Source organism: Triticum aestivum, chromosome 6B (assembly GCF_018294505.1).
Source record: "Triticum aestivum cultivar Chinese Spring chromosome 6B, IWGSC CS RefSeq v2.1, whole genome shotgun sequence".
Taxonomy (NCBI): domain Eukaryota; kingdom Viridiplantae; phylum Streptophyta; class Magnoliopsida; order Poales; family Poaceae; genus Triticum; species Triticum aestivum.
In genome coordinates, this window is record NC_057810.1 from 726,406,841 (window position 1) to 726,432,136 (window position 25,296).

The 25,296-nt window shown below is 46.4% G+C and overlaps 1 protein-coding gene across 1 annotated transcript; it reads left to right on the forward strand.

Moving 5' to 3' along the window:
* Positions 1 to 8,886: 8,886 nt before the first annotated feature.
* Positions 8,887 to 25,033, forward strand: LOC123139806 (calcium uniporter protein 3, mitochondrial-like). The gene is made up of 5 exons (XM_044559501.1): positions 8,887 to 9,249; positions 19,019 to 19,498; positions 21,430 to 21,724; positions 22,168 to 22,291; positions 24,546 to 25,033. Exons 1-3 carry the CDS (start codon positions 8,887 to 8,889, stop codon positions 21,475 to 21,477), a joined length of 891 nt encoding a protein of 296 aa, XP_044415436.1. The 3' UTR covers positions 21,478 to 21,724; positions 22,168 to 22,291; positions 24,546 to 25,033.
* Positions 25,034 to 25,296: the final 263 nt, after the last annotated feature.

A 25,296-nucleotide genomic window follows, 5' to 3' on the forward strand; every position in this document is an offset into this window, starting at 1 on the left:
CTAACAACCAGCCCGTGCTCAGCAAAATTCGTACTCTTCCGGGTCAATGGCCAATGGTCCTGGAAAGAAAATTAGATGTTTAAATCTTTAATTTCTGGGTCGTAGTAACCTAACAACCAGCCCGTGCTCAGGAAAATTCGTACTCTTCCGGGATAATGGCCAATGGTCCTGGAAAGAAAATTAGATGTTTAAATCTTTAATTTCTGGGATATATTTGGCATTTTTTTGGCAAAACGCTATTTTAGATATTGCAGGCTATTACTTCTATAGCATCTTGAGAAGGGCCACACTAATTATTATAGCATGCTATTTTTTTCATGGATTGAAACCTTGACATGGCGGAGAACATATACTACAAGGTAAGAAGACTGCAGGCAACATCCACGTGCGTAGATGATGTCCTCAAAATTCAAATCCATATACTCCATAGTACTGATCAGAGGGTTTTTATTGAAGTTTGCATAGATAATGTGTGACCAAATTAAATGACATCAACATACTCCCTTCATTTTTATTTAGTCTGTGTATTAGCTTTAGTCAAAGTCAAGCTTTCTAAACTTTGACAAAATTTATAAACAAAAATGTTAACATATACAATAACAAATCAGTACTATTAGATTTATTATTGAATGTACTTTCACATTATATAGATTTGTTATAGTAAATGTTTGTACTTTTTTTCTAGGAACTTGGTCAAATTTTACGAAGTTTGACTTCAGTCAACTCTAATATGCAGAGTAAATAAAAACGGAGGGAGTACCGTGTTGGCAACTGAGGAAACCGGCAACAATTCGGAGAAACAATTACTGCACTTGCCGCAGGAAAAGCGCTGCTCGAGGTTAGTCATGCTACTTTACAAGTCTTTAGGTTGTTCATAGAAAACTATTAATGCCGGACCCCGCAAAAAAAAACTATTAACGCTTGTAAGTCTTTGTAGGTTTTCACTTCTTTTCCTCAAAAAAAAAAAAACTTCTTTCCGAGAACGGGGGCAATCACTGGAACCACTGCTCAGGCACAATGGCTGTCTCCTTGTCGCTGCATAGCGTGTCAATAACTTCTTGTTTTTCAGTTGCCACAACAATAAATTGTAGAAATTTTCATTTATTTTCATGCAACATCACTGCATGAAACAGTTCTGCTGTACCAACTAGTTATTTTCAACCAGTCTATTTTAGCCGTGTATATGAATCATTCCACCTCAGGGCTCAAGTTCCACAAGACGTAATTAAACAATGGCACGGTAAATAAAAAGGTTACAATTTCATGTTTCCTCAGAAGATGGATAATGGGTCGGTGCTGGAAAATTAAGTCACTCATGAAAGGACCCAAGAGTGCTGACAAAACTTTCATGGCAGATAATAGGGCAGAACTTTGAGTTGTCCCCTGCCCTATCAACATCGCTGTAGATGCTCTCCATTGTCTTGGTCACGGGGTCGTAGTAGCCCAGTGATCGACCCGTGTTGAGCAAAATATGTCCACCCGTTGGATCAACAACCAATGGTGTAGTTTTCTCCGCCAAATACTCCGGCGAGAACTCGTCTAGGTCTATGTGATACTCTATTAGCCAGGTGCCAATGTCCTTCATCGTCCATATGTCGATGGCATTGTTACCCGGAGCCGAACAAGACACACTTAATGCACCATTAAGCTGGAGGATGGACATGTGCCCGCTAGCTTGGCTGCCGCATGGAGGACCTTGTAGAACCTCGAATTGCTCAGTCTTGACATCAAATGCGATGATCTCGCAGTCTAGAGACAATGGACCAAGGTTAGGCTCCACCAACCAGAAGATTTTGCCGTTGACATAGGTTGGTGGCACGTCAGCGACTGGTCTAGGAGGATCTAGTGAATAGCAATCTTCGTCATTCACGTACCGCAGTTCACACTTAAGTTTGTACTCACGTGTTGCCAAGTTCTTCTCTTCGTAGGTGACAAGCACCAGCACGTGTTTTTCATTCTCCAAGTCGTAACCCAACCCAGTTTGACCAGCAAAAAATGTTTCAGCCTCGACACCATCAACCACGATGTTTTCACTGTATCCCATGAGAGGATTGCACACAAAGCTCCAAGAACCACTAGTCCCTGCGTTGAGACCGTGACATGGCTGAGAACATACAAGATTGTGAAATAGCGAGCAACCCACACTTCCATCAATGATGTCCTCCAAATCACTATAGGTGCTGAAGGTGGGATCTGTGATCATCATTATCCAAGGACTTTTATTCAAGTTCGCATAGACGACATGCGACCGAATAAAATGATTATCCTTGACCATCGCGCGCCATTCCTTACAAACCAAGCTCAGCCTTGCAACTGACCATGTCGGCATCCACTTGAGGATGTCAAACCAAGCTTTGGTAGTCATTGATGACATGGCCATCTCCTTGATTGTGCGTCCCACGGACACGAGGCTCTCCTGTAATATTCCTAAGCTAGGCTGTCCATAGTCCTCAAAGATGCCAGCAAATGCCTGGTCAGCGCTAAATAAGATCTCCGGTGTACCACCGTTAGGGACATTTACAGAAAACACCTTAGAAGTACCCGTTCCAAGCATAATCTTCTTCTGTTTGATGTCCCCATTGTACATGACGAGTGGAGCCATTTTCTCTGGTGCACCATCGTTAGAGACGATTACAGCAGGCGTTTGGTTAGTGTATGTCCAACCTGTTGCATCGAGGCGACAAATCTGCTACCACTGATGTTGCTCATAATTTGTCAACAACCATACATAGTACACACCATCATCGTAACCGTTACCTCTATGGCAGATGCATAAGCACCCATCTAGCTCCGTCAGTTTGACTGAAGCATCCTCCAGATTGGGCGGTGGTAGGACTGAGCCGAAGGTCTCACTGCTGACATCGAAAGTGACGATGCCACCGCCACTGCAGAGGAAGTGTAAACACCCGTTCAGGAACACGCCAGGGTTCTCCTCCTCAACGACGCACACGGGAGGTTGTTGGGCAGTAGGCCTCCAGTATGCCAACCCTCCATCTGCATACTCCAGGGCACTGAAGTATATCACGTATGGCAACAGTTGGCGAGTATAAGACGCACCGCCTTATACTCACCGCCTTATACGTGCCGGTAGCACGGTAGCGTGGCTTGCCAAACAGGCCAGTCGACCATCTTGGACGGCGGTTTGGTGTCAGGCAGAGCCAAGGCAGCACCGGTGCAAGGGTTGTAGACATTGTACCCGGTGTCGCCACAGAGGACTAGGACAAGGCCATGGAGAGGCCTGGTGAGAGGAGACGGCAAGCAGAAATTGTTGGGCATGAGCTTCTCCACATCAGCAGAACCGGGCAGCCAAGCATAGAAATAGGATTCTTCTTGTTTCGAGACCCCTTTGGTAGTGCTGAAGAAAAGCTTGAGTTGGCCAGGCCTGTTGGCTCGCTGGTGGTGGAGCTCGACGGCGAAGTACGCTGACGAGAGGGCGGCGTGCCATGAACGCGACAGGCTTCGGAAGCGGCCGACCGACTTGGCCGGCAGGTAGGAGAAGACCTCGGTGAGGATGTCATCAGGCAAACTTGCCATTGCTGTGTCTTCGCTGGACAATCTCACGCTCAATTGCAAAAAATTGCAATGTTGGGGATCGAATTGCAAAGTGCAACCTGTGGTCTACCGCGATTAATTGTTAGGAGGACCCCTTATATCGATATGTGATTGAGACAAGGGCGACACGTACGTACGTAGGTCTTTCTGGTGTACTACATGTGATACAACAATAACTCTAAACCTAGCTGGCTAGACACAGCAATGCATTTTTATTATTTTTTGTTGAGATTTACACCAATGCAACTTGGAAAGGTTCATGGCTACGGAGGAAAAAAAATGCAAAACATTGACCAACAGCAAAATACTCATGAGCACGTATTCCGCGCGATCGAGCTTGTGGTGAACACTTACCTACTCTCTCCTCTCCCTTCCAAATTAAATACAGCGCATGCAGGTTCTTTTTCAAAAGTCAAGCTTTGTAAAACTTGACAGAGTTTACTAATTATACAAAGAGCTTTGAGGGTCTTTATATGAATAATCTTTCGTCTGACGACTTGGAATCCAAAAAATATATATATAGGACCGTGGGATCACCGCCGTCTTCAGTGAGCTCGGTGAGCACCTCATGCTGCTCGGCCATGACTACCGTCCCCTCGACGAAGGAAGGGAGCAACCACAACGGAGGCTTCAGGAAGATGGCGACGCCCACAGGTGCCGCCTCCATCGGTCTGGCCAAACCAGACCGGGTTTTCACCCTGGCACGCAAACTCCACTTCCGACTTGGTGGGCCAGGCAAGAACCATAGCTGACCACCGGCGAAGAACGTCGAGATGGCACCCACCACACCTCCCACACAGCCATGGCCACTAGGCGCCCGCACTTGAGCCGTGAGCTCAGCCCACAAGCACCACGGCTCCCACCACCCAGGCCGTCGCCCATGAAACAAGATGCCCCAAAGGTCCTCCATGACTATGAGTGAAGAATCGACCGGCACGCTCCGATCGCCAACAGAGCCGCTAGCGATTGGAACGGACCAAATCGATCAGGGAGCAAACAGGTCGGAGAAGAGGTCAGGCGGGAGCGGACTACATCGATGTCCGACACCCATCGCTCCCACCCCCTCTCCAAACATCACCCCTGATGCCATGTGGGCCCATGTTGTAAGTGAGAGTAGAATCAATCCCGGCTGGGATCACGCCTTTTCTATTACAAACAAATAGGATTTTACTCATGCAGGGTTTGGATTCACCGGAATCTGTAAATACAGGGTACCAATTTCAGGGATTTAAAGGTGAGGGTTCGTTTACGTCGACCCCTACAACCTTAGGGTTTATTTTAGACTTCACTCTATTGGGCTTAAGTCGCGATCGATCTGGCCGTGATTAGGTTAGAAAAAAAGTAACAGAGTCCGGTTTGAATTTAAAGTCATATCCGTGTATGTCTAGGAGTTCGGCTTGGGTCGGCTGCTTGTGCTTGTTCCTTTGGTCATTGTCACTGTTGCTTGATCATCTATTGGTGTTGGATTCTTTAAACCCTCTTGACATGTTATTTCATAATAAGTGCTAGCTCCAAAACATAACATGTGCTGTCCTACCTTTCGGTTTCCTGAGTGCCTGTCATATGGTTTTTTGGTGCAGCTGATGGTGGATGGCTCTCGTTAGCTGATGGTTTCTGGTTGCAATGTTGGTGTGACTGAAGAAGGGAGGGAAGGACAGACGACGTCATGGTCGTGAAGCCGGAGGCCGCCATGATGATGGACGGACCAGCGGTGGTCAAGATTAGTCACAACTGTAGTTGTTTTGAGAATTGTTGTGTTGGTAGGATGGATGCATTGGACTAGCTTGGAGTAGATATCATCCGTCCTGGTAACGGTATTGTGTAGGACGAGGCAAAGCACAAAAGGGCTTTGTATTTCCGATCTTGACAGTATGTATGTGATATATATAATAATGCAATTTGTTTCAATGCTTCTCAAATTTCTGTCCCATGTGTCATATGCTGCCGAAATTTCTATCGGAAGTTTCCCCGACTTGTCAAAATTTAGGCCTTGTTTGTAAGGAAACAAAATTTCTAGGCCCTTCATTGCACAATGTTTCTCAAAACTCTCGAAACAAATGTACCGTCGTCATCATCGTTGTCGCCATGATCATCCTCTCATTCAATTGCAGAGTGACACTGGAAAATGTTCTCGGTCAGTTGGGCAACACGATACTTTCTTTCATTTTATCTTTTGGAGGCAATCGATGACAAGATGTCTTCTTAAATTTGTCCTACAAATAGAGATTGTCTCATTTTCTGTATTACTCTTGCATCTCAGTCCTCCGTTTCTCTTTTTTCCGGAGAAAATAAAGCGGCGCTAAAAATGTCTAACTAAATATCTGATGCAAGGGTGATCGAAGTCAAGTCTGGACTTGCCCGTCCCTCTACTTATAAATATCTGATGCAAGGAACAAGTGTTATGATCACGTCCTAACATGTAAAGATTCCAGACAGAGATGCATCCAAGAAAGAGGTGGCATGTATAAGCATGATATGATATCCACAAGGGTAAAACTAACTGGCCAGTGACAACTGGCAGCCTTTCAGTCAAAGAGCAAAAAACATAGGTATACTTGCCTAGATAATAAGTTCATGTATAATGCAATGTTTTATCCCTTTCGGGCTTGTTGTATTGTTGCCTCTCTAATTCTTATTTGTGGACCTTCGTTCTCGGTTGGCTTTGTATTGTGGTTGTGACTTTATCATCTATATAAAGCGGGGCGTTGATGCTTTTTCAGTAATGCAATGCTTTAAGAAGGATATTCAGAAAATAAATAAATCAATTAACGTTTTTTAAGCACTAGTGTTTTTAATAGATTATGGGTGCATAATTAGGCACCTCTGTTGAAGAAATAATCCGTGGTGCTTGAGAATAAGTAACTTAACTTTACAAGCACCTCCATAAACACTCTGCTTTGTAGATTGCCTAATGCGGTATGAAAATATTGTACCATTGGTGTTGCCACCAGCTGAGGCATATTTCTCTACTGTTGTCCTAAGATGAGATTTTTTTGGGGGGGAATACATAAATGAGATTCTTATTTTTTTTGCGGGGACCTAAGATGAGATTCATATCTACAAGTAAAAAATGTATCCCTGCCAAAGCTATGCGTTTCAGTGTAAGAAAGATGCGATCATATATATTTTAGTACAGATAGATATGAATCATACCTTAAGTCAAAGACTTTACCACACTAGCGAAAAAGTGGATGAGATCTTTCGCATAAAGAAAAAACAAAAACATGGATGATATAACTCAGGATAATTAAGTTCCAGCAGAATCGCGAGCGAAAAGATTAACAACTTATTTTCGCAAAAGATACAAGATCCAATAAGCCAAAAAAAAAAGACAACCCAGGGGATTTTAAGTCACTTGGGGAACATCCATCTCCTTAGTTGTGTGTCGCCTCATTCCATTGGTGCAAGGCTCTCCTCGAACAGTCCTAACCTAGGTTTATTGGAGTCAAGAAAGCTGTCGGCAAAAGTTGGGCTGAATAGGATTTCTGGTGCATCACAGTTAGGTATGTCCAGAGCAAACACCTTGCAAGTACCAGTATCGAACATGATCCTCCTCTGTCCATTGTTCCCATCATACATGCCAAGTGGAGCTATCCAGGATGACCGCAGCTGCTTCCGGTCAAATTCTGTCCAAGCCATTGGATCAATGCGACAAAGTTGCTCCCACCGCCGTTGTCGTTTCGGGTAATCCCTCATCACCCATATATGGCACGAGTAATAAAGGTGACCAATATATTTGTCGTAGACGCATAAGCACCCATCCAGCTCAGTCATCCTGACCGAAGCATGCCCCGTATTGGGCGGTGGCTCCACTGTGCCAAAGGTCTCACTGCTAAGATCGAAAGAGATTATGCGACCAAAACAAAGGAAGTGCAGACGTCCTTCGAGGAAGACACCCAGGTTCTTATCATCCACGATGCACGGAGGAGGCCTTCTGGCAGTAGGCCTCCAGTACGGTGTGCCACCGAGGATGAAGACCTCACAACAGGTGTAGCCTTCTTCGTAGGTGTTGCTGAATAGGCGCACCGCCTTGTACTCTTCACTCACCGAGCAGTAACCGAGGCCATATGTCACGTACCGACCATAGAGACAGTTGGTCATCTTCGCCGGCTGGGCTGTGTCGGGGAGAGAAAGGGCTTCACCGGTAGATGGGTTGCAGACATGGTACCCGGTGCCGGGGCAGCTGATGATGACGAGGCCATGGAGGGGCCTGGTGAGAAGAGCCGGCCGGTGGAACTTGTGGAGCGTGAGCTTTGTGGGCAGTGGACCACCAGCCTGCCAGGCGTAGAAGTACGACGGTCCATATTCTTCTAATGTCTTGTCGTTAGCGCTGAAGAAGACCTTGAGCTGGCCCGGCCCGTTGGCTCGGCGGCGGTGGAGATCTCGGAAGGACGCCGAGGAGAGCACGTTGCACCACGACCGCGAAAGGATGCGGAGGCGGCCAATCGACTTGGTCGGTAGGTAGGAGAAGACCTCCGTGAGGATTTCATCGGGCAAATCCGCCGTTGCCATCTCTCGCTGAATTACGGTATTGGCGATATCTATGGTCGAGTCCACAACATGTTGCCCAGGTCCAGTCCCGACGCCGAGTACTTTCCGGCGACGATAACCGTCAACGACGATGGATGAAGCATGCCGCTGCATTGGTTCTGCTCCTTGACGCTGCAATCTCATCAAGGTATTTTTTACACCGAGATGCACCGCATCGCACGATCGTTGTGTTTTGCTTCACAATCCACGGTACAATTGACAAGCTGCTAGCTACCTAAAATAATACTACTCGATCGGTTGTTACCTAATCTTGTTCCTACTTAAGATATACTAGTAAACATGCCCGTGCGTTGCAACGGGAGAAAAAAAAAACTAAATAATATTCCTATCCAATAATAATTGCCTAAAACACAAATGTGATGATTTGATTAGCAACCCGCATCAATTATTCCCAACATGAAAAATAATTATACTTTAAGCCAAACCATCTTTGCAAATGGGTAAGAAATGTATGCATTATCTGGTTTGCAATCTCCATTGTTTTATTCCAACTTCCACTATTACAGGTGCTATGCATCCATAAAGGTGTACTAATTGTCCATACTTAATGTGAGACATATGTAGTGTGTGAGAGAGAAGGACCCGAGGTTCATTAGGTTAACTGTTGTGATCGATTCCCTGACCGAGAACTGAAAGTTGATTATTATTTTCTATACCTTGGAATTTTCTCTCATTGGCAGTCTTCTCGGAAAGCTCAATCAAATTACATCCTCCAAGGCACGTGGCCGCATCTTCCACTACCTGGGAAGCGGTGGTTACCGCGGTGCCTCCGGCTCTCTGGCCATGGTGTCCGAGGCCGAGCGCACGGCGCGACAGAAGGCAAGGTACAACCGGCGCAATGTCGGTCATCAATACGCGTTTGCCAAGACAGACGTGACGTCGGGATGGGTCCCCAATGACACAGACCTCGCTGCGGCGTGGGCGCTCGACCGCACCGTCACCACCGCAGAGACGTCCGCCAGGGGCCACCGCCGTGTTGACAGCGAGCTCGCTAAGAATGGCGAGGAGTGGTCGCTTAGCGACTGCTCCGCCAACGCCGGCAGGGGCAAGGCCGCCGGCACGGTGCCGCCAGTGCCTTCGGCAGTGGCCAAGGCGACCCTTCGCACCGCGCAACAGGAGGCGGAGTGGCTCCTCGGCGAGCATAAGGCACGACAACACCGCCGCCGTCGATGGCACGTATGTCGATGGTGGTGCGGCAGGACATGGCGGCCAAGCTTACAAGGTGTTCATTTGATATACGGTTTAATGTATTTTAGTAAAACGATTGAAATATCGTCTGTTAATGTAAATTATATTCAAATTTGAATGAAATCCGCCAGCTTGATCGAATTTCATGAAGTTGGTTCGAACTGTTGGTCGGATGTATGCGGTTAGCGTTGAATGTCGGCCTCCCGCATCCATGTCCGCGGTCGGATGCGGAAGAAAATTTACGAGTTGTCGTTGGAGATGCCCTTATGCTCAAATCTGATCCTAATTGAATGAGTGCATGCCTAGTCACCGAAATTTTTAACCTCAATGTTATCTTAGCTCCTACATGTCATATTTCACCCATATGTTATATCCTAAATTTTTTTGAATTAGTTATGGTATTTGAATCAAGTGCTTTTATTCAAATTCAAGAAAATGACAGAACTGCGATATATTTGTTTGGTGATGATTCCTTATTCAAAGTTCATGAAAACTTATAAATGGAGGTCATGTGTTATTTACAAGCTCTTACCTTGAATTTTTGGTATATTTTGTGAAAAAAAAGAAACTCCACTCTTCGTTGTTGATAAAACGAAATCCCTATTCACTCCTTTGGGTATCCTTTTTCCCCATAAGGATATTGAATACAAGGAACTCTCTTTAGTGCTACTGTAATTTTGAAAATGGTAAACATTTCATGAGCATTGGAATTCTATATCACGTATTTATAGTTCAAATTCAAAGTTGGGGCAGATTTGAATTCGTGTTCGAAAAAGGCAGTGAAATACTCTCCGAAAACTCTTGGAAACTTTATTTTGATTTTCTCAACCCCTCCTTTGCCACTGACCAGTGGGTCTCCTGGATAAGTCCAGCTCCGTCATCTCCAAGGGACACGCGCCCGCTTCCTGCCCGGCTGTCTCTTGATCTTTCTCCTCCCCCTCTGCTACCTCACTCCTCACTCTTTTCTTCCCCGCCCGGATCCCCTTTCTCATCAAGCTCGCCGGCCACGCCGCCGCTTGCCGTTGCAACGCCAGCCGCAGGGACCGGCGGGATCCGCCAGCCGTCGGTCCGGATCGACATCCACGCCTCTGGCTCCGACATGCACACCTGCTAGACATCGCCGTGAACCACCTCGTTTCTCCGGTGCGTTTTTGCTCCTTGGCTGTTCCCTAGCTCCATTGTTGCTCCTGCCGTCCCTTTAATGGTGATTCCCGGCGCCGGCGTGCAGGAACCTCTTGAACCAAGGCTGCCTTTCTCGGTTCCATCGGCCGCGGCGGTCATCCTCCTCCCTGAGCAACTACAGGGACCGTGACGGGCTCTGCTTCTGGACAACGGACTCGAAGGCGCGGGTCCCTCCTAATTCTTCCTCGACCGCTGACCGCCATTGACGCCGTTCGTCCTCTCGCCTCCCTGATCCGTCCGACCCGGCCGCCATGAACAGCAAGGTGAGGAATCGCCTCTGCCTGCTGCTGGCTGCTTGCTGCTACTGTTTGCTACTGGCTTGCTTTGCTATTTGCTGTTGTTGCCGCTGCTGGCTGCTTGGTTTGCCGCTTGCTGCTGCTGGTTGTTTTGCTTGCCGATGCTGCTTGCCTTTGTGGCTTGCTGCTGCTGGCCTTGAGCTGCGAGTAAATGAGAGAAAGAAAGAAAGTTCTACATCTGTACAGGGAGATGGCCGTATTTAGATTCACCTCTGTACAGAGAGATGATCATGTTTCAGTACCGTTTAATTCACTTGCTCCTCCCAGTTTCAGACTAAGGCTAGTCTTCCCTGTGCATAGAAATTTCAGAAAAATGCTCAACCTGCTGAACTTGTAAAATCCATAAAAATATCATTCCAGCTTCTGTTTGGAGTAGCACTTGTATGAAGTTGGATGGTTTAAATTGTATTGTAGCAATAGAAAACATGAACATACTTACCCCCTTAAGTTACAGCCGTGGCCCTCCTGTAGGTCTGGCCCCACATAATATCTGTCCCTCCCTTTTCAAACAGCTAGCCGTCGAGCTGCACTGAGGGAAATTGTTTGATGAAAAGTTTTTTTTGTAAAACTGTACCATATTCCGTACTTTCTGTAGTACTTTGGATAGCTAAAACTTAATGTTCGAAGGCATGTCTCACTTTATGCCTTTCTGGTATCATTTTACCAATGTAAATGAAGAAGAAACTCAACAAATCTTGCTTGCCATTTGCATGATTACCAAATGAATGTGCTTTATCTTGGCAAAAAAATAATGCTTATACCAATTATTTTGAACAGTTTTCTTTTTGCAATATGTTGTTTTTTTTACAAGTACTTATTTTATTTATCATAATGCAGGACATTCATGAGGGTTTGAATTTTTCTGCTGCTGACGATGAATCCTACTTTGGAATCCTTTCAATAAAGTTTTCAAAGGATGGCCGTGAACTTGTTGTCGGAAACAGCAATGAGTCAATATGTATTTATGATCTTTGAGCAAACAAAGTGACAGAGTGAATTCATGCTCATGTGGTATGAAAGTCAAATGCACTCTTTCTTTTGTTGCTTCCATAACCTGTCCTTACAATGTACGCAACACTGTTTGGTGATAGACATATCTTCTTAGGTCATATTGGGATGTACTTCTAAAATCATTTCAAGTATCTAATGTGAGCATTGGTACTGTTTGCATGCAAAGAAAATTAAAGGAGTTTGTTTGTAAGATTCTAGTCTGCTGTCAATAGAAATGCACTTACATTATTAGTAAAAAAAAGCACTTACATTGCATATTCTACATGCTTTTGTACTGCATCCTCTAATGGTTCGTTATGACTGAAGTAATCATCCACATGAAGCATGGTGTTGCTTTAGGCATAGCAGATTGAAGTAATGAACCACGGAAAGCAATAGTTCTTGGTGGTGCTTTAAGCATAGCAGTTTGGATAGATACCGATAGCATGCTAGAAGTTCTGTCTTGTAGAGTACGGAACTGAAATAAAATTTGTCTTTGTAGGAGTCTCACAGTGTAGTGTAGTATCACATAAACACCTAACGCCTCTAAGAGGTATTTCCAAACGAGAAGCCAAAAGGAAAATGTCAAACAGTTTGTGGCGTGCCAACACTATTCAAGGTGTTTGGCTTTGTTCTTGAAAAAAAAAGGTGTTTGGCTTGCTGCATAACTGCAGAGTGATGGTATATGGTGAAAGAAAACACTGTAAATGTTAGAACCACTAAGATTAGACGACAAGTAAATGTATAAATATCAGTAAAACGAATCACTACGTCAGCTGAAGCAGCAGCTGTGTTGGTAGTCCTGTGCAGGCTGGAAGTTGTCTCGTTCGGGCCTGCATTATTTGGCCTACGGATACATGAATATATCCTCTGTATTTAGTTTATTCCTCTACCTCACGCTGAGCTTGGAGCCAAAGACCTCATGTGCTGCGGTAACTGCCCCCCTACTCTTCATCAAGCATCCACCATGGGAGATTGATTCCTTAATTAATCTGAAAAGAGTTGCTTGTATTGATGTACTGTTAGAACTTCATAACAGAGGAGATTGGAAGATGGAGAAGAAAGGGACAAAGGAGAGGTTCAATTGGTTTGGTGCCTTTTTTTAGATCGATGAGCGCCTATGCCTGGTCGGTGAGGTCATGGCCTCGACGGAGATAGGAAGGATGGATAGGGAGAGGCGGCCCTCAGCCACGGTCGCCCACCCCCAGCCTCGATCCCCTATGGATCGGGATCGGGAGAGCCAGCGCCTGATCCCTGCCTCGCCTCGCCACCTCGACGTTGGCGAGCCCCGCCAGAACCAGCTTCCCAAGCGCTGCCCTGCCTTCCTCCTCTTCATCTCTCTCATTCCTCTCGTTTTCCCCTTCCTCCATCCCGTGCTCTCTCTTATCTCTCTCTCTCTCTCTCTCTCTCTTTGTTCGAACAGGAGGTACTCAGCCGCCCCAGCCGAGCCTAGTTAAACCTTCCGTTGAGATGGACGGCGGCGCGAAGGAGACAGTGAGGTCGCCGGCAAGTGCAACGACGACCGACTGGCGGAGGCTTTGGTCGAGTGGCGAGCGAGAGCCCTCCCGGGCGGCGCACAGCGAGGAGCTCGGGCGCGCGGAGGAGAGGAGGATCTGAGGCTTAACGGTGGTGCAGTGCTGCGTTCGCCAGCGCGGCTCCAGATCGAGCGTCGCGCGGGGTGGAGCGCCTCCTTGGCGGCTGGGATCGGGAGGCGAGGGAGAGAGAGGAGAGCCCATCCTGGGCCGCGGGTTGAATACTGCAAATTACAGGGATTTATTTGTAAAGTTGTCGAACGAAACGTTTTTCCCTTCAGAAGAGGAGTGCGGATTGAATATGAAGAATTACAGGGACTTTTCTGTAAAAACACCGACGACGTACGACCAGAAGCCATCGGTGCTTTATTAGTATATATATATACTAGCAAAAGAGCCCGTGCGTTGCAACGGAAGAAAAAAAATAACACATGCCTCTAACACTGTAACCACGACTCAAGACCCAATAGGTCGACGTCGTTTATTTCAACATTTCATCTTATCAGTGTTGCCATTTATCCTTCTTCCCACCATCGTCGACGGACATGCATGGTTATATATGATTTCTTTCGTCTTCAATCTGATTTTACTGAGTTGTTTATTTTCAATCTGGATTGGCACTGGTACAAAAGAAAGACGGATCATGCACTGCTGATTAATGTTGTGTAAGCCCGACAATCGCGGTTGGTTTTCTCTTCTCTATTTCAAAGTTATAATCTTGTGAAGATTGGTTGCCTCTGCCTTTTTTTTTGTCTCTGACTTGATGCTACAAATTGTGTATTGTTTTGCTCATAGTCCGTTGTATTTTGCACTTTGGTTGGAATACGAAATATCTGAAATGGTTGAATAGTGACTACTTTCACTGCCATGCACACAGTTCTGTTTTGGCCAAATTCCTTGGAGCGGGCAGTTTTGTTATTACTTTCCCTGTGCTAATACCAATGTCATGTACATGTACTAACTTATGTGCATATTTTCAATGCACGGCGCTTGCTTAGACGGTTATAAGCAAAAAAAATAATACGTAAAGAGTAATTATGTAAGCGCCCTCTTACTCAACTCTGGCCGCTAATTAAGGCGCTAAATAAACTACGAAACCGGCGAGGAAAAAGGGGCCGATGCCATGCGTGGCTCCAGGATTCTTTTTTGATCTGGTGAAACTCGTCTGTGAGTAAAAAAAGAAAAGGAACTGCGGTCAACACGTGTGCACGCGAGCTTAACACGTTGGCTGGTCTAGAAAAAAACAAGCAGCCTCGGTGGCGCTCCTTCAGCCATGTATATGGACTCCTCGCTCGTAAGCCATTCATGTTGACAGCGGTTATCTTCCGCGTGGCTCGGCTCTTGCCGGTTATCCACTGCCGACCGCCCCCGAGGAGTTCCCGGTCTCCGTCGGCTGCGCCGGCCATGTCGCCGCCTGCAACACCTCGTTGCCTCTCCTTCTCCGTTCATTCTTTTCCCAAGTCCAGCCGCAGCCGCCGCCGGATCCGGTTGCCCTCGACCAACGCAGGACGCCGCAGCCCCTACAAGTCCAGCCGCCACCGGATCCGGCTGAGTTTAGCTTTCTGGTCGGTGCAGCCACTAAAAAAGCATTCTACACAAAAAAATCCCCACCGAGAAGCTCTCAATTGCGTTGCTCTTCTTCCACATCTCCATTCCTCTAGCACAGAGCTGCTCTTCTTCTTCTTCCCTCTATCCATCCATCCAGCGAGCCCACGAACCCACATCGTCAGCGCTGCTCTCCTTCTCTTCTCTCTATCAGCGGCTGCTCTCCTTCCTCTTCTATCCGTTCTCCAGCCACACCAAACTCACGCACGCCCGTGGCGGCTGCTTCGCGTTCGTCGCCCGGTTGCGGGGCGGCTGCATATCGTGTATGGGCTCGTGGTGGTCGGGCCGCGCGCACGGTGCTGGCTGGGCTTGTGGCGGAGGGTGCGGCAGCAGTGGCCTCGACCTTGGAGGCGCGGCAGTGGTGTGGCCCGGCCGCGCACACGGTGTTGGCTGGGCCTGTGGCGGAGGGCGCGGCAGCGGTGGTCTACTCAGGGTCGACGCAACAACGGTGGCCTGCTCAAGGTCGACCTTGGCGGCTGCTCGACGGGGCCGCGTGGATCTGCGTCGGGGCTCCGGGCTCCGGATCGGCGTGGTCGTGTCCAGCCCACCCTCCTCCGACTACGCCTTGCTGCGGGGCTGCGGGCCCAGATCTCGTCGGTGGACGCTTGGACTATTTTTTCTGAATCTTCACCTGGGCTCTCTTTTTTTCTTTAAGATTAGCCTAAATGGCAAATTAGCTGCAACCATTCTCCTCTGTAAGCTGGGCAGCTAGTGCTGCTATTTTTTTTATTCACGGTAGTGGTGGCAAAGAGGCGGAGGAGGTCCCGGCCAGGGGAGGCACATACGGCGGCGAAGAGAAGGGCCGCCGGGAGTGGGCACGCGTGAACCACTTGCAGTCGCCGGGGATCTGGAGGCTGGCCGGCGGAGATCGCCACCTCTGTTTTTTATCAGGCGGCGGAGGTGTTGAGGAAGAGGAAGACGGGATCGTGGGTTGAATTACTACAAATGCAGGGTCTTTTTTGTAAAAACAAAACGTTTTCTCATATCCCCTTAAGAAGGGACTGCGGGTTGAATTCTTGAAAATAGAGGGGCTTTTTTGTAAAAGTGCCGACGACGGACGGGCAGAAGCACTCCGTGCTTTATTAGTAGGGAAAGATATATATATATATATATATATAAAGATAAAGATAAAGATAGATGTTTACCAACCTTGGCACGTACGTACGGACATTGGGAGGTTAGTTTTGTCGTACGTGTTTAACTCCAACACACACGCCAGAATCCAGACGTAGTACGCAGGTTTCTAGAGTACTTACTGTAGTATATATATAGATGTAATAATATATCAATGACTCTAGACCAAGCCTGCCAATGCAAGTTTTTTTTTTTTTTTGAGGGGTGCCTGCCAATGCAAGTTGGAACGTACATGGACGTGACATAACCTATCAAGCTGCAATTTTGCGAGTCCAAAGTGAAACCACAAATGGAAAAAAAACATCGTAAAATTCAACCAAGGTTATCTAAACAAAATATCAGTTGTCCGGTTGGGCCTTATGGGCCAGCAGACACGTCTCAGCTTTCAATGGAATACAGATCTTCTCAGCTAGCATAGGCCTGTATATGATGCGTCTTTTTTTTCAATAGTCCCACATTGCTCAGTTATGATTACCGACAGTTTATATACTTTCTCAAACGATTGCCATCAGTCGCCTTGGGAAATAAATAGTGAGCTTATAAAACGGGATTAGCAAAACAGTTTGTGAATTACAATAGAGTTTATTGATTCATAAAGTGTTTGCTGACTCAGAAAATGTTCATGAATTTCAATATTTCAAAAGAAAATGCTTAAAACCCATCCGCAATATATAATAATGTTTACAATAAAATAACATTTGTAAATAGTAAAAATGTCACAATTTTTAAAAATATCCCCAAATTCATAAAAATGCTCATGAATGATCAAAGGTATACCCGTGTGAATTTTGAAGAATTAACTGCAGGGGTGGATTGAAATATTATGGAATGTTTTTTTAAATATGTTTCTTGAAAATTCGGAATAATTCTTTGAATTACCAAGTTTTTTGACAACCACGATATAATTTGGAAAATGTGCACATTGCTTCGATTTGTGAATAAATTCAGAAAAAAAATTCATGCATTTCTGAACAAATTTTCAAAATCATGCGATGAGATGTCAACAAAATGTGGTCATCGTAGTTGGACATTATAATTTTTTTCTCCCGTTGCAAGGCACGAGCCCTTTTGCTAGTAGAGAAAAATATCTATATCTATAGGTATGTCCGTGAACGTACCTTTTTTCCGAGGAAGAAATTGTGAACTACACGGGGTTTCGCTCGGGACGAACAGTACGGAAGTTGCTAAATCTGAACGATATGCTTGATCTAGAGGCTGAATAGCGATCGTAACGGACCAAATCGATCAGGGAGCAACCAGGTCGGAGAAGAGGTCACGCAGGAGCGGACTACATCGACGTCCGACACCCCTATCAGTGACAGGTGGCCCGACTACATCAGCGCCACCCATCTCTCCCACCCCTCCAAACATCACTCCTCATGCCCAAGCGGATCTCCCTGCCTGGATCTGCACCTAGCGCAACCTGTTACCCGCTCAACAACATGAGAATCCGGACCGGTCACCACCTGCAACTATGGGAGAGATCTAGAAGCATCCACAAGGACCGTCAGCAGACGAGCAGATGCCGGAGCACGCCCAGCCGCCGTTGCGCACGGCCCGCACATCTCCGTGCACCACGCCGACGCAGCTCAACCCATGCTTCAGCCCCGAAGGCCTCCGCCAATACCTTGCGTCCACCACCATCGGCAATAGGTACCGGAACCGGCAACACACACCACCAGAGCCTCCGGCAGCCGACCATCACCGGCCTAGATGCTGCTACCACGCGCCCAGACCCCGTCGACAAAGCCCCACTCGCCGCTAGACCTAGTCAAGATTTGGATCTGGGCGCATGAGGGCAGCTGCTGCCACCGGCATGACGCGCACCGCCGCCACTAGGAGGACGCGACCCCACCGCCAGCTCCTTGTGAACGTTGTCGCACCCTTTGCAAGCGACGCACCTCGGCCCGACGGCCTCGGCCAACGCCGAGCCATCCCATACAGGGGAAGAGGGGAGGCCCCGCCGCCGCCGCCCTGGAAAGCCCGGCCAGCATGCCGAGGTGGCCGCGGGAAGTAGAGGAGTTGGGGAGCGGAGGGGAGGAGCTCTGTTGTAGAAAAATCCCACAACACGACCTACTTTGCAACAACAAAAAAAAACCGCACCACAACATATGTTGCAAAAGAATTCCGCAACATAAACTTTGTTGCAAATATTTCTGCAACAAGATCTCTGTTGCGAAGTAGAGGAAGACTTTAAGCCACTAGATTGTGCCACATTCAACGACCGCGAGGCGGCGGATCTTTGAAAAGATCCGCCGGCCGACGCGTAGCGGACCCCCTTATTTATATATGTCTTTGAGGCTCTAGGATTTCAAGGAGGCATCTCAGGAATAGATAAAGGAAAGTGAGCCGTTGGTCCGGTTTATCCAAATAAAGAGGAATTAAAGAGGATTTGATGGAAGGACAAACCTATATATGGTTGGATAATTAACGAGTTAATAAGGAAAGAGGAAGGCTCTGGCCCGGCAAGAGAGGGATAACGCGGAGGAAGAGATCTATATATGGTCAGCTAATTAAAATGATGCAGAAATTTCCTGCAGTACATATCGAGAAACAAGAATACCGGTCATCCTCCAGCCTCCCCAGCCGCTTCCGATTCCTGGCCGTTGGATCTGGCGGCTTGATGCGATCTGGGCCGTCGGATCCAGCCCTGGAATGACCTCGTCCGTTGGATAAATTTTTTTTACTGTTGCAATGAACAGTTTCACCCCGGCCGTGCCACCGCGCGTAAATAGCCTTCCACGCCGGGGGCATTTTCGTCATTTCACTCGCACGGGTATAAAAGGCAGCCACGCCCGTGGTGAAACCCTAGCCGCCTCGCTCCCTTTCTCGCACGTCGCCGCCTGCCTCCTCTCCTCCCGCGACCCCACACCACGTCTTCTCCCCGCCGCCGCCCGGCCGCCTCGCACCAGGCGCCCACTCGCCTCGCCGCCGCCCGGCCTCCTCCCCGCCCGCGCCTCCCTCTCTCTCTCTCCTTCCAAACCCTAGATCACCTCCCTGCCCCGTTCCCGTCGCCCCTTCCCTCCTCTTCTCCCCCCGCCGCTCGTCGGGTCCGGAGCCAGCAGCGCCACCCACGCACCCGCGGTGCCCCCGGACGTGGGATTCATGCCCCTGGCCGACCGGATCCGCGACCATCTCGGCGTCTCCTTCCCGCGCATCAACCTCGACGGCCTCGTGCCGCCCGCCCCTGCCCGCTCCCAGACCCAGCCGATGAGGGAGAGGGAGGCCGCCGCGGTGGGGGGCAGCCTCACGGCGGAGGAGGCGCGGAAGGTGCTGCGCGCCACGCAGATGGAGGCGGCGCGCGCGCGGGTGCGTGCGTCCCGCGAGGGCACCGCGCCCTACGCCGAGTTCCTGCGCCTCTGCTGCGACGCCGCGGGCGCGGACGACGGGCCCTCCGTCGCGCGCGCGCTCGACGAGTCCGGATCCGTCATCGTGCTCGGCAGGACCGTCTTCCTCAGGCCCGAAATGGTACGGCCCTCCCCTGTTCCTCTCCACCTCCCATTTCGTTGCTTCAAATCAAATCAAATCAAGTGTCAGTATTAGACAGTAGATATGAATATTGCTTTGTTATAGTCAAGTGTCAGTATTTGATTATCCGGGTATTAATAGGAATTCTAGCCACAAGATTTTCTTCACCAAGATGTATATAGACACAACTTTCTAGAAAGCTAAAATAAGTAGTGTGTTCAGGAAGCTAGCTTACAAGAATTTGGTTTTTGGTTTTATGCCAATCTCGGTTGGTGAAATTTTTTAAGGCGCGTTCTTATAATTTTTACGGTCTTTGTAAGCTTGGATGGTCTGTTAATTTACTTCCTTCATCCTCCCTCTGGTGCTGACACTTAAGTAATACTTTTTGTATTGTTCAGCAAATTCAGTGGTGTACTATTTAGTAACGATAGGATCGGTGATTTATGATGATGTGCAATGGTTGATAATGATAGTAGAATAGTAAAAATACCACTGTTCAAGAAGGCGCTACTAGGCGCTCGCCTAGGCGCGCTTAAGCTCTGGGCGCTGGCATAGCGCCTCGCTTTGGACCTAGGCGCTCAGAAAAGCGCCCAGAAAGGTCCTCCGGCAAGAAATCGTGTTTCTCAGGCAGGAAATCAATCTCCCCAGCCAGGATTTGACCTCCCCAGCAAAGATCCATCCTCCCCGACGAGGATTCAACCAATCCAGCAACAAATCAACTGATTCCAGCGAGAGATCAAGCATTTCCGGTGAGAAATCGACTGATTCCGGCAAGGGATCAAGCATCTCCGGCGAGAAATCGAGCTTCACTGGCTGACTGGTTCCCATGTGCAGCAAGGGAGAGAGGAAGGAGAGAGGCGGCGTGAGGAGGATCCCTAATTTTCTGTCGACTGTGCACGTATGGGAGGCTTTAGTAGGAGAATTGAATAGATGGGCCAGTGGTTTAATGGGCCAGATCAGCCCATCTACCTTGTTTCTTCATGCTACAGTGGAAACGCCTAGGTGCGCCTAGGCGACGCATAAGCGGGTTGTGCGCAAGTAGGTCACAAAACGCATAAGTAACGCCCAGCGCCTTCTTGAACTTTGAAAAATACAGATATGTTAAAGGTCCGAGCTTAAACTTGGTTATAATAGGATCGTGGAAAACAGTTAAAACTTATTTTTAAAAATTAAATCTGAGCATTGCTTGATTATCCAAATCCAGAGCTTAAACTTGGTTCTGCTTAGGCTAATGTTTATTTTTTTGATTCTGAGTTCATTTTCCTTTTCCATAGGATGCCTATGATAGAAAAAAAATCTAATAGTCAACTGTAGTTTAATATGGCCTGCTTTTGGTACGTCAGACCGAATCTCCATGCTTTAGGTATCTCATGCTATATTTTTTAACAAATGCACCAGCGACATGTAATAAGCATTGAACAAATGCACTCAAGATATGTAATAAGCATTGACGTATTGGACCATTGCTGCTATTACTATCTACCATCTTCAACTCTTTTGAGAAATACCGTATGTTAGAACATTTACTACATCTTTGATTGCTACACCTCTTTTGGTTAAGGTCCCATCAAAACTTAGGCATTATAGATGTCTAATTTTTTTGGGTCGGTTCATGTATGGTGCTTTTGTGTAACCGATATGCTACACCTCTTTTGGTTAAGGTCCCAGAACTAAGAATTATATCAAACACATAAATTATTTTGTTCATTGTCTGCAAGCAAACCATCTCTATTCCAATTTGTCTGGTCACGCCTTATGCAGTATGATCAAAATTAATGTTTGGAGGATGATGGTCTTGATATATTGTTGATGGCAAATGATGGCGATCATTTCTGTGTAACCCCTTACTTTAAATTATGTACCTTTGTCATTTATTTTGGATATGTTGTCCTTCCTTACAGTCACTCTTAATTTGCATGGTTGTGGTGCAGGGCTGCAGGCTAGATTTGAGACTGAGAGTGCGAGACTGGGGAGGCTGAGGAGACCAGAGAGCGGCAACATTGAGGTGGAACTAGCCATGATTGTTGGTGTTGACAGCATGGTCGCTTCATCTGGTTGGTTGGCCTGGTCAGCCTCTCGCTTTACCTCCAGTCGTTCCTCCTGACGCCATGGGCACCGACATGAATGACGAGGTTTCATATGGAGGAGGGAAGTGATTTGGAAGTGTCATAGACGGTGTTGGTGGTGCTAGGGTTCGGCGAACAAGTTATGTGTATATGGCCGCAGGTACGAAAGACGACACGTCCGACTTTTATTGCCCATCTATGGCTGTTGCTGTTGATATTCATGCTTAACCTCACCAAACTTTTCTACAGCTTTACTTGTAATTTGGTTAAATAAACCATAGATTTCATACTTCAATTTCCTAATTTTCTAATTCCCCATATGCCTCAACTCATAAAAGAAGGATGTCCAGAGCCATTGTTATCTTGTACCTACCAATTAAATTGGTCCAGATGCCTCCTTTGTTATAATGAATTGTCTTCTGACCAACTGATTTACACTATCCGTATCTTCTTTAAATTGGTGACTCACTAATTAAGAAAACCCAAGAAACTAAAACTTGCCAAGCCTCAAAGCCAAGTTTTGCTTCTTTGATTTACCTACAAAAGATTAATAGTTATACTAGATTCTCTAATCTAAACGAGCTAATGCAATGTTGCTGGCAGGTGCTAGAGGCCACATATTGGGCAGGAGCTTTCGTATGGCGTGCAAGTGCTAGAGGCTACATATTGCTGGAAGGTGCTCACTTCACCTTAGGACATCTCACTCCAAGAAGAAATTAAAACAGAGGTGAGACCCTCAACATCATGCTGATAAAGTTAATCGCTTCACATATACACGGCCCTTCACTCTCACTGATAATGCACCTTCACTTCTTTTAACCAACCTATCTAATAAAAAATATGATAAACCTATCGCCTTACTGAACTTTGAAGATCCATGTTCCGAGGTATACAATTGACTATATTGGCAAGTTACATTTTTTTGGCTGGCAAAGCTTATAAACAAGATTTATGGCTGCTTATGTCATGTGAGTAAGCACAATGCCAAATGTTAAAAAATAAATAGGAATTGAGCTAGAAATTCTTATAGAGGAAATCAGATGGGCCCCATTAAGATTTATGGCTGCTTATGTTCTCCTTTGTTTAATTTCATTATTCTATGCAAAGAGAAATCAAGGATTACTTTTCTTGGTACATATGCAGTGTATTTATGTTTTAGGTGGTAACAGTTCAGTTAGAGGTGAGATGCATCGACATAGATGGTTGAAGGTTATACATTAGTTGGATAGATAGATTGAGCAATACACCTGTTGTGCCATCATCGATGAATTAAGAGAAGAATAGATGGTGCGTTTGGCAAAATATCCAATAGTCAGCGTTGGTGTTTAGTGGGTTTTAAGCATTTCTGGCCACTGCCAAGGGAATGGCTGCTCTATTTACCCTTATTGTCTCCAATAGTCAGCGTTGGTGTTTAGTGGGTTTTAAGCATTTCTAGCCACTGCCAAGGGAACGACTGCTCTATTTACCCTTATTGTCGGTTTCACTTGCCTAGCCTAGGTATGCTGAGATAATCATTATGTGAGGTGATCTATCCATTTTCAGAGTTCCTTCATTAGTATCCCTGTTTGTTAATTGCTATGCTTAGTTGGATACTCTGTGTTGTGTTGTTTGCCTTTTTTTTTACCCAAATAAACCACCCCATTACCATATTTTACATTAATGCCATATTTAATCATTGACATAACTTTGGAGGTTTAGTTCAGTTAAAAAGATGATGCCATGTGACTGGAAAGTATATATGTTCAGATCATAATTTAAATGGATACAGTGATTGGCAATAGATAAATCATATTAGCCTTGCATTGCAGATTATTTCATTTTTGTGGTTGGCATGAATGACTTTTGTACTCAATGGTTTAAGCAGTTGCTCTAGGATGCCGGTCATCCTCCAGCCTCCTCAGCCGCTTGGCATTCCTGGCCGTTGGATCTGGTTGCTTGATGCGATCTGAGCCGTCGGATCGAGCCCTGAAATGACCTCGTTCGTCGGATAAAAAATAGTTACTGTTGCAATGAACAGTTTCACCTCGACCGTGCCACCGCGCGTAAATAGCCTGCCCCACCGCGTTCGAATCACGTGCCACATCGGTCGGAAGCCATTCTTGCTAGGGCGATGATGATTAGCCGTGGGTATCAAGTTGGGTCCTCCCTCTTGTCTCTAGAATCCTTTTTGATCCTGTGATACGTATTGTTCTGTCCTTTGGATGGTCATTCTTATTGAGTGATAACCAGGGCAGCTCCACTGTATAAACAAATTGATCTGGTGATAAGACATGATGGGGGTAGATTATATGATGAGGAAAGGCAAATCTGAGCCCATATGCATTGAACCCTCAACCCTTTTTATTCGCACGTGCCCCACCGGTCGGAAGCCATCCTTGCTAGGGCGATGATGATTCGCTGTGGCTGAAATAAGTGTGCCTTTGAGCAATCAAGGCACCTGTGGGTATCAAGTTGGGTCCTCCCTCTTGTCTCTAGAATCCTTTTTGATCATGTGATACTTATTGTTCTGTCCTTGGATGGTCATTCTTGTTGAGTGATAACCAGGGCAGCTCCACTGTATAAACAGATTAATCTGGTGACAAGAGATGGTGGGGGTAGATTATATGATCGAGGAAAGGCAAATCTGAGCCCACTATGCATTGAACCCTGAACCCTTTTTATTTGTATTTAAAGGTGTTGCTATTTTTGCTCCAGTGTTTATAGCCGTCTTATGTGAATATTTCTTCTCTCTCATACCTTTATTTCATATAAGTTGTTCTTGACTTTTATTGTTTGTTGTTGGTCCTTGATTTCATCTGGTTAGGAGTAAGCAAGTTGTCGGTTCAATGGCTTGTTTTAATTTGTTGATAAACCAGCAAAAATCACGGTGTCATGCTTCTAATAACAACGTCTTTAGGCTGGTTAATGTTTGGATTGGAGCCCACTACCTTTTATTTCGCTTGTTTCTTACCATCTTCCTTGCTTCTCTGGCTGTTTCACAGTTGGGACGGTGGCGTGGTGTTGGGGCTGTCTTGCGGGTCGGCCGGAGAGGGAGCACACCGAGTGGGCTTCTAATAACACCGATGAGATTCTCGACCAAGGTTCACCTGGCTTTGCGTCCTCCAATAACAAGATGCATGCACCTATCAAGGTTAGCCGGAAGTTATCAACTTGCTTTGTAAAAGGCTTCGGATTTTTAAATTTTGTAGGAACCCCTTTTGAATAGAACTTTTTAGATAGTTGCTTGCAAGACCAAAAGAAAACATGTTGAAAGATGAACCCGCTTGTGTAGAATGCTTTGAGGATATTCATACAAAATTGTTTGTTAGTGTGCTTGCTTGACTGGGTTAATAAAAAGAAGCATGCAACAGTAAAGGAAAGAAGCTATTGCCCATGTACAGATCAAGTGATTTTAGTCTGTCTTTCTGGAGAAGCCTAAACTGAAAATAACTAGCTTTAAGTACTTTTCATTCATATGCATTCCCTACTCAGGGAATAGATGTCTTGCGTATGTGTGTGTGTGTGTACTGAAATTGTAACTCACTATAGTAATTCATAATTTGTTCCATTTTTTACTTTGATGCTGCAAATATAGGGAGGAAATATTGTGCAAATCAATATCTCAAAATGAACAAGGGGAAACATTTTAAGTTACCTAAGGGATCCAGAGGAAGGGCTAAAAACTGCATAAGTATAGCGAGTGAGCACGTAGAAAAAGCATTGCAGTATTCTTACAGGGACCAGCGTAACAAG

Bases quoted from the DNA above. Each gene is read 5' to 3' on its own strand.
- LOC123139806 (XM_044559501.1), top strand. From the start codon at position 8,887: ATGGTGTCCGAGGCCGAGCGCACGGCGCGACAGAAGGCAAGGTACAAC. The intron at 9,250-19,018 runs GCACGACAACAC...TCCAAACCCTAG, and splicing joins GGCTCCTCGGCGAGCATAAG to ATCACCTCCCTGCCCCGTTC. The intron at 19,499-21,429 runs GTACGGCCCTCC...GTTGTGGTGCAG, and splicing joins TCTTCCTCAGGCCCGAAATG to GGCTGCAGGCTAGATTTGAG.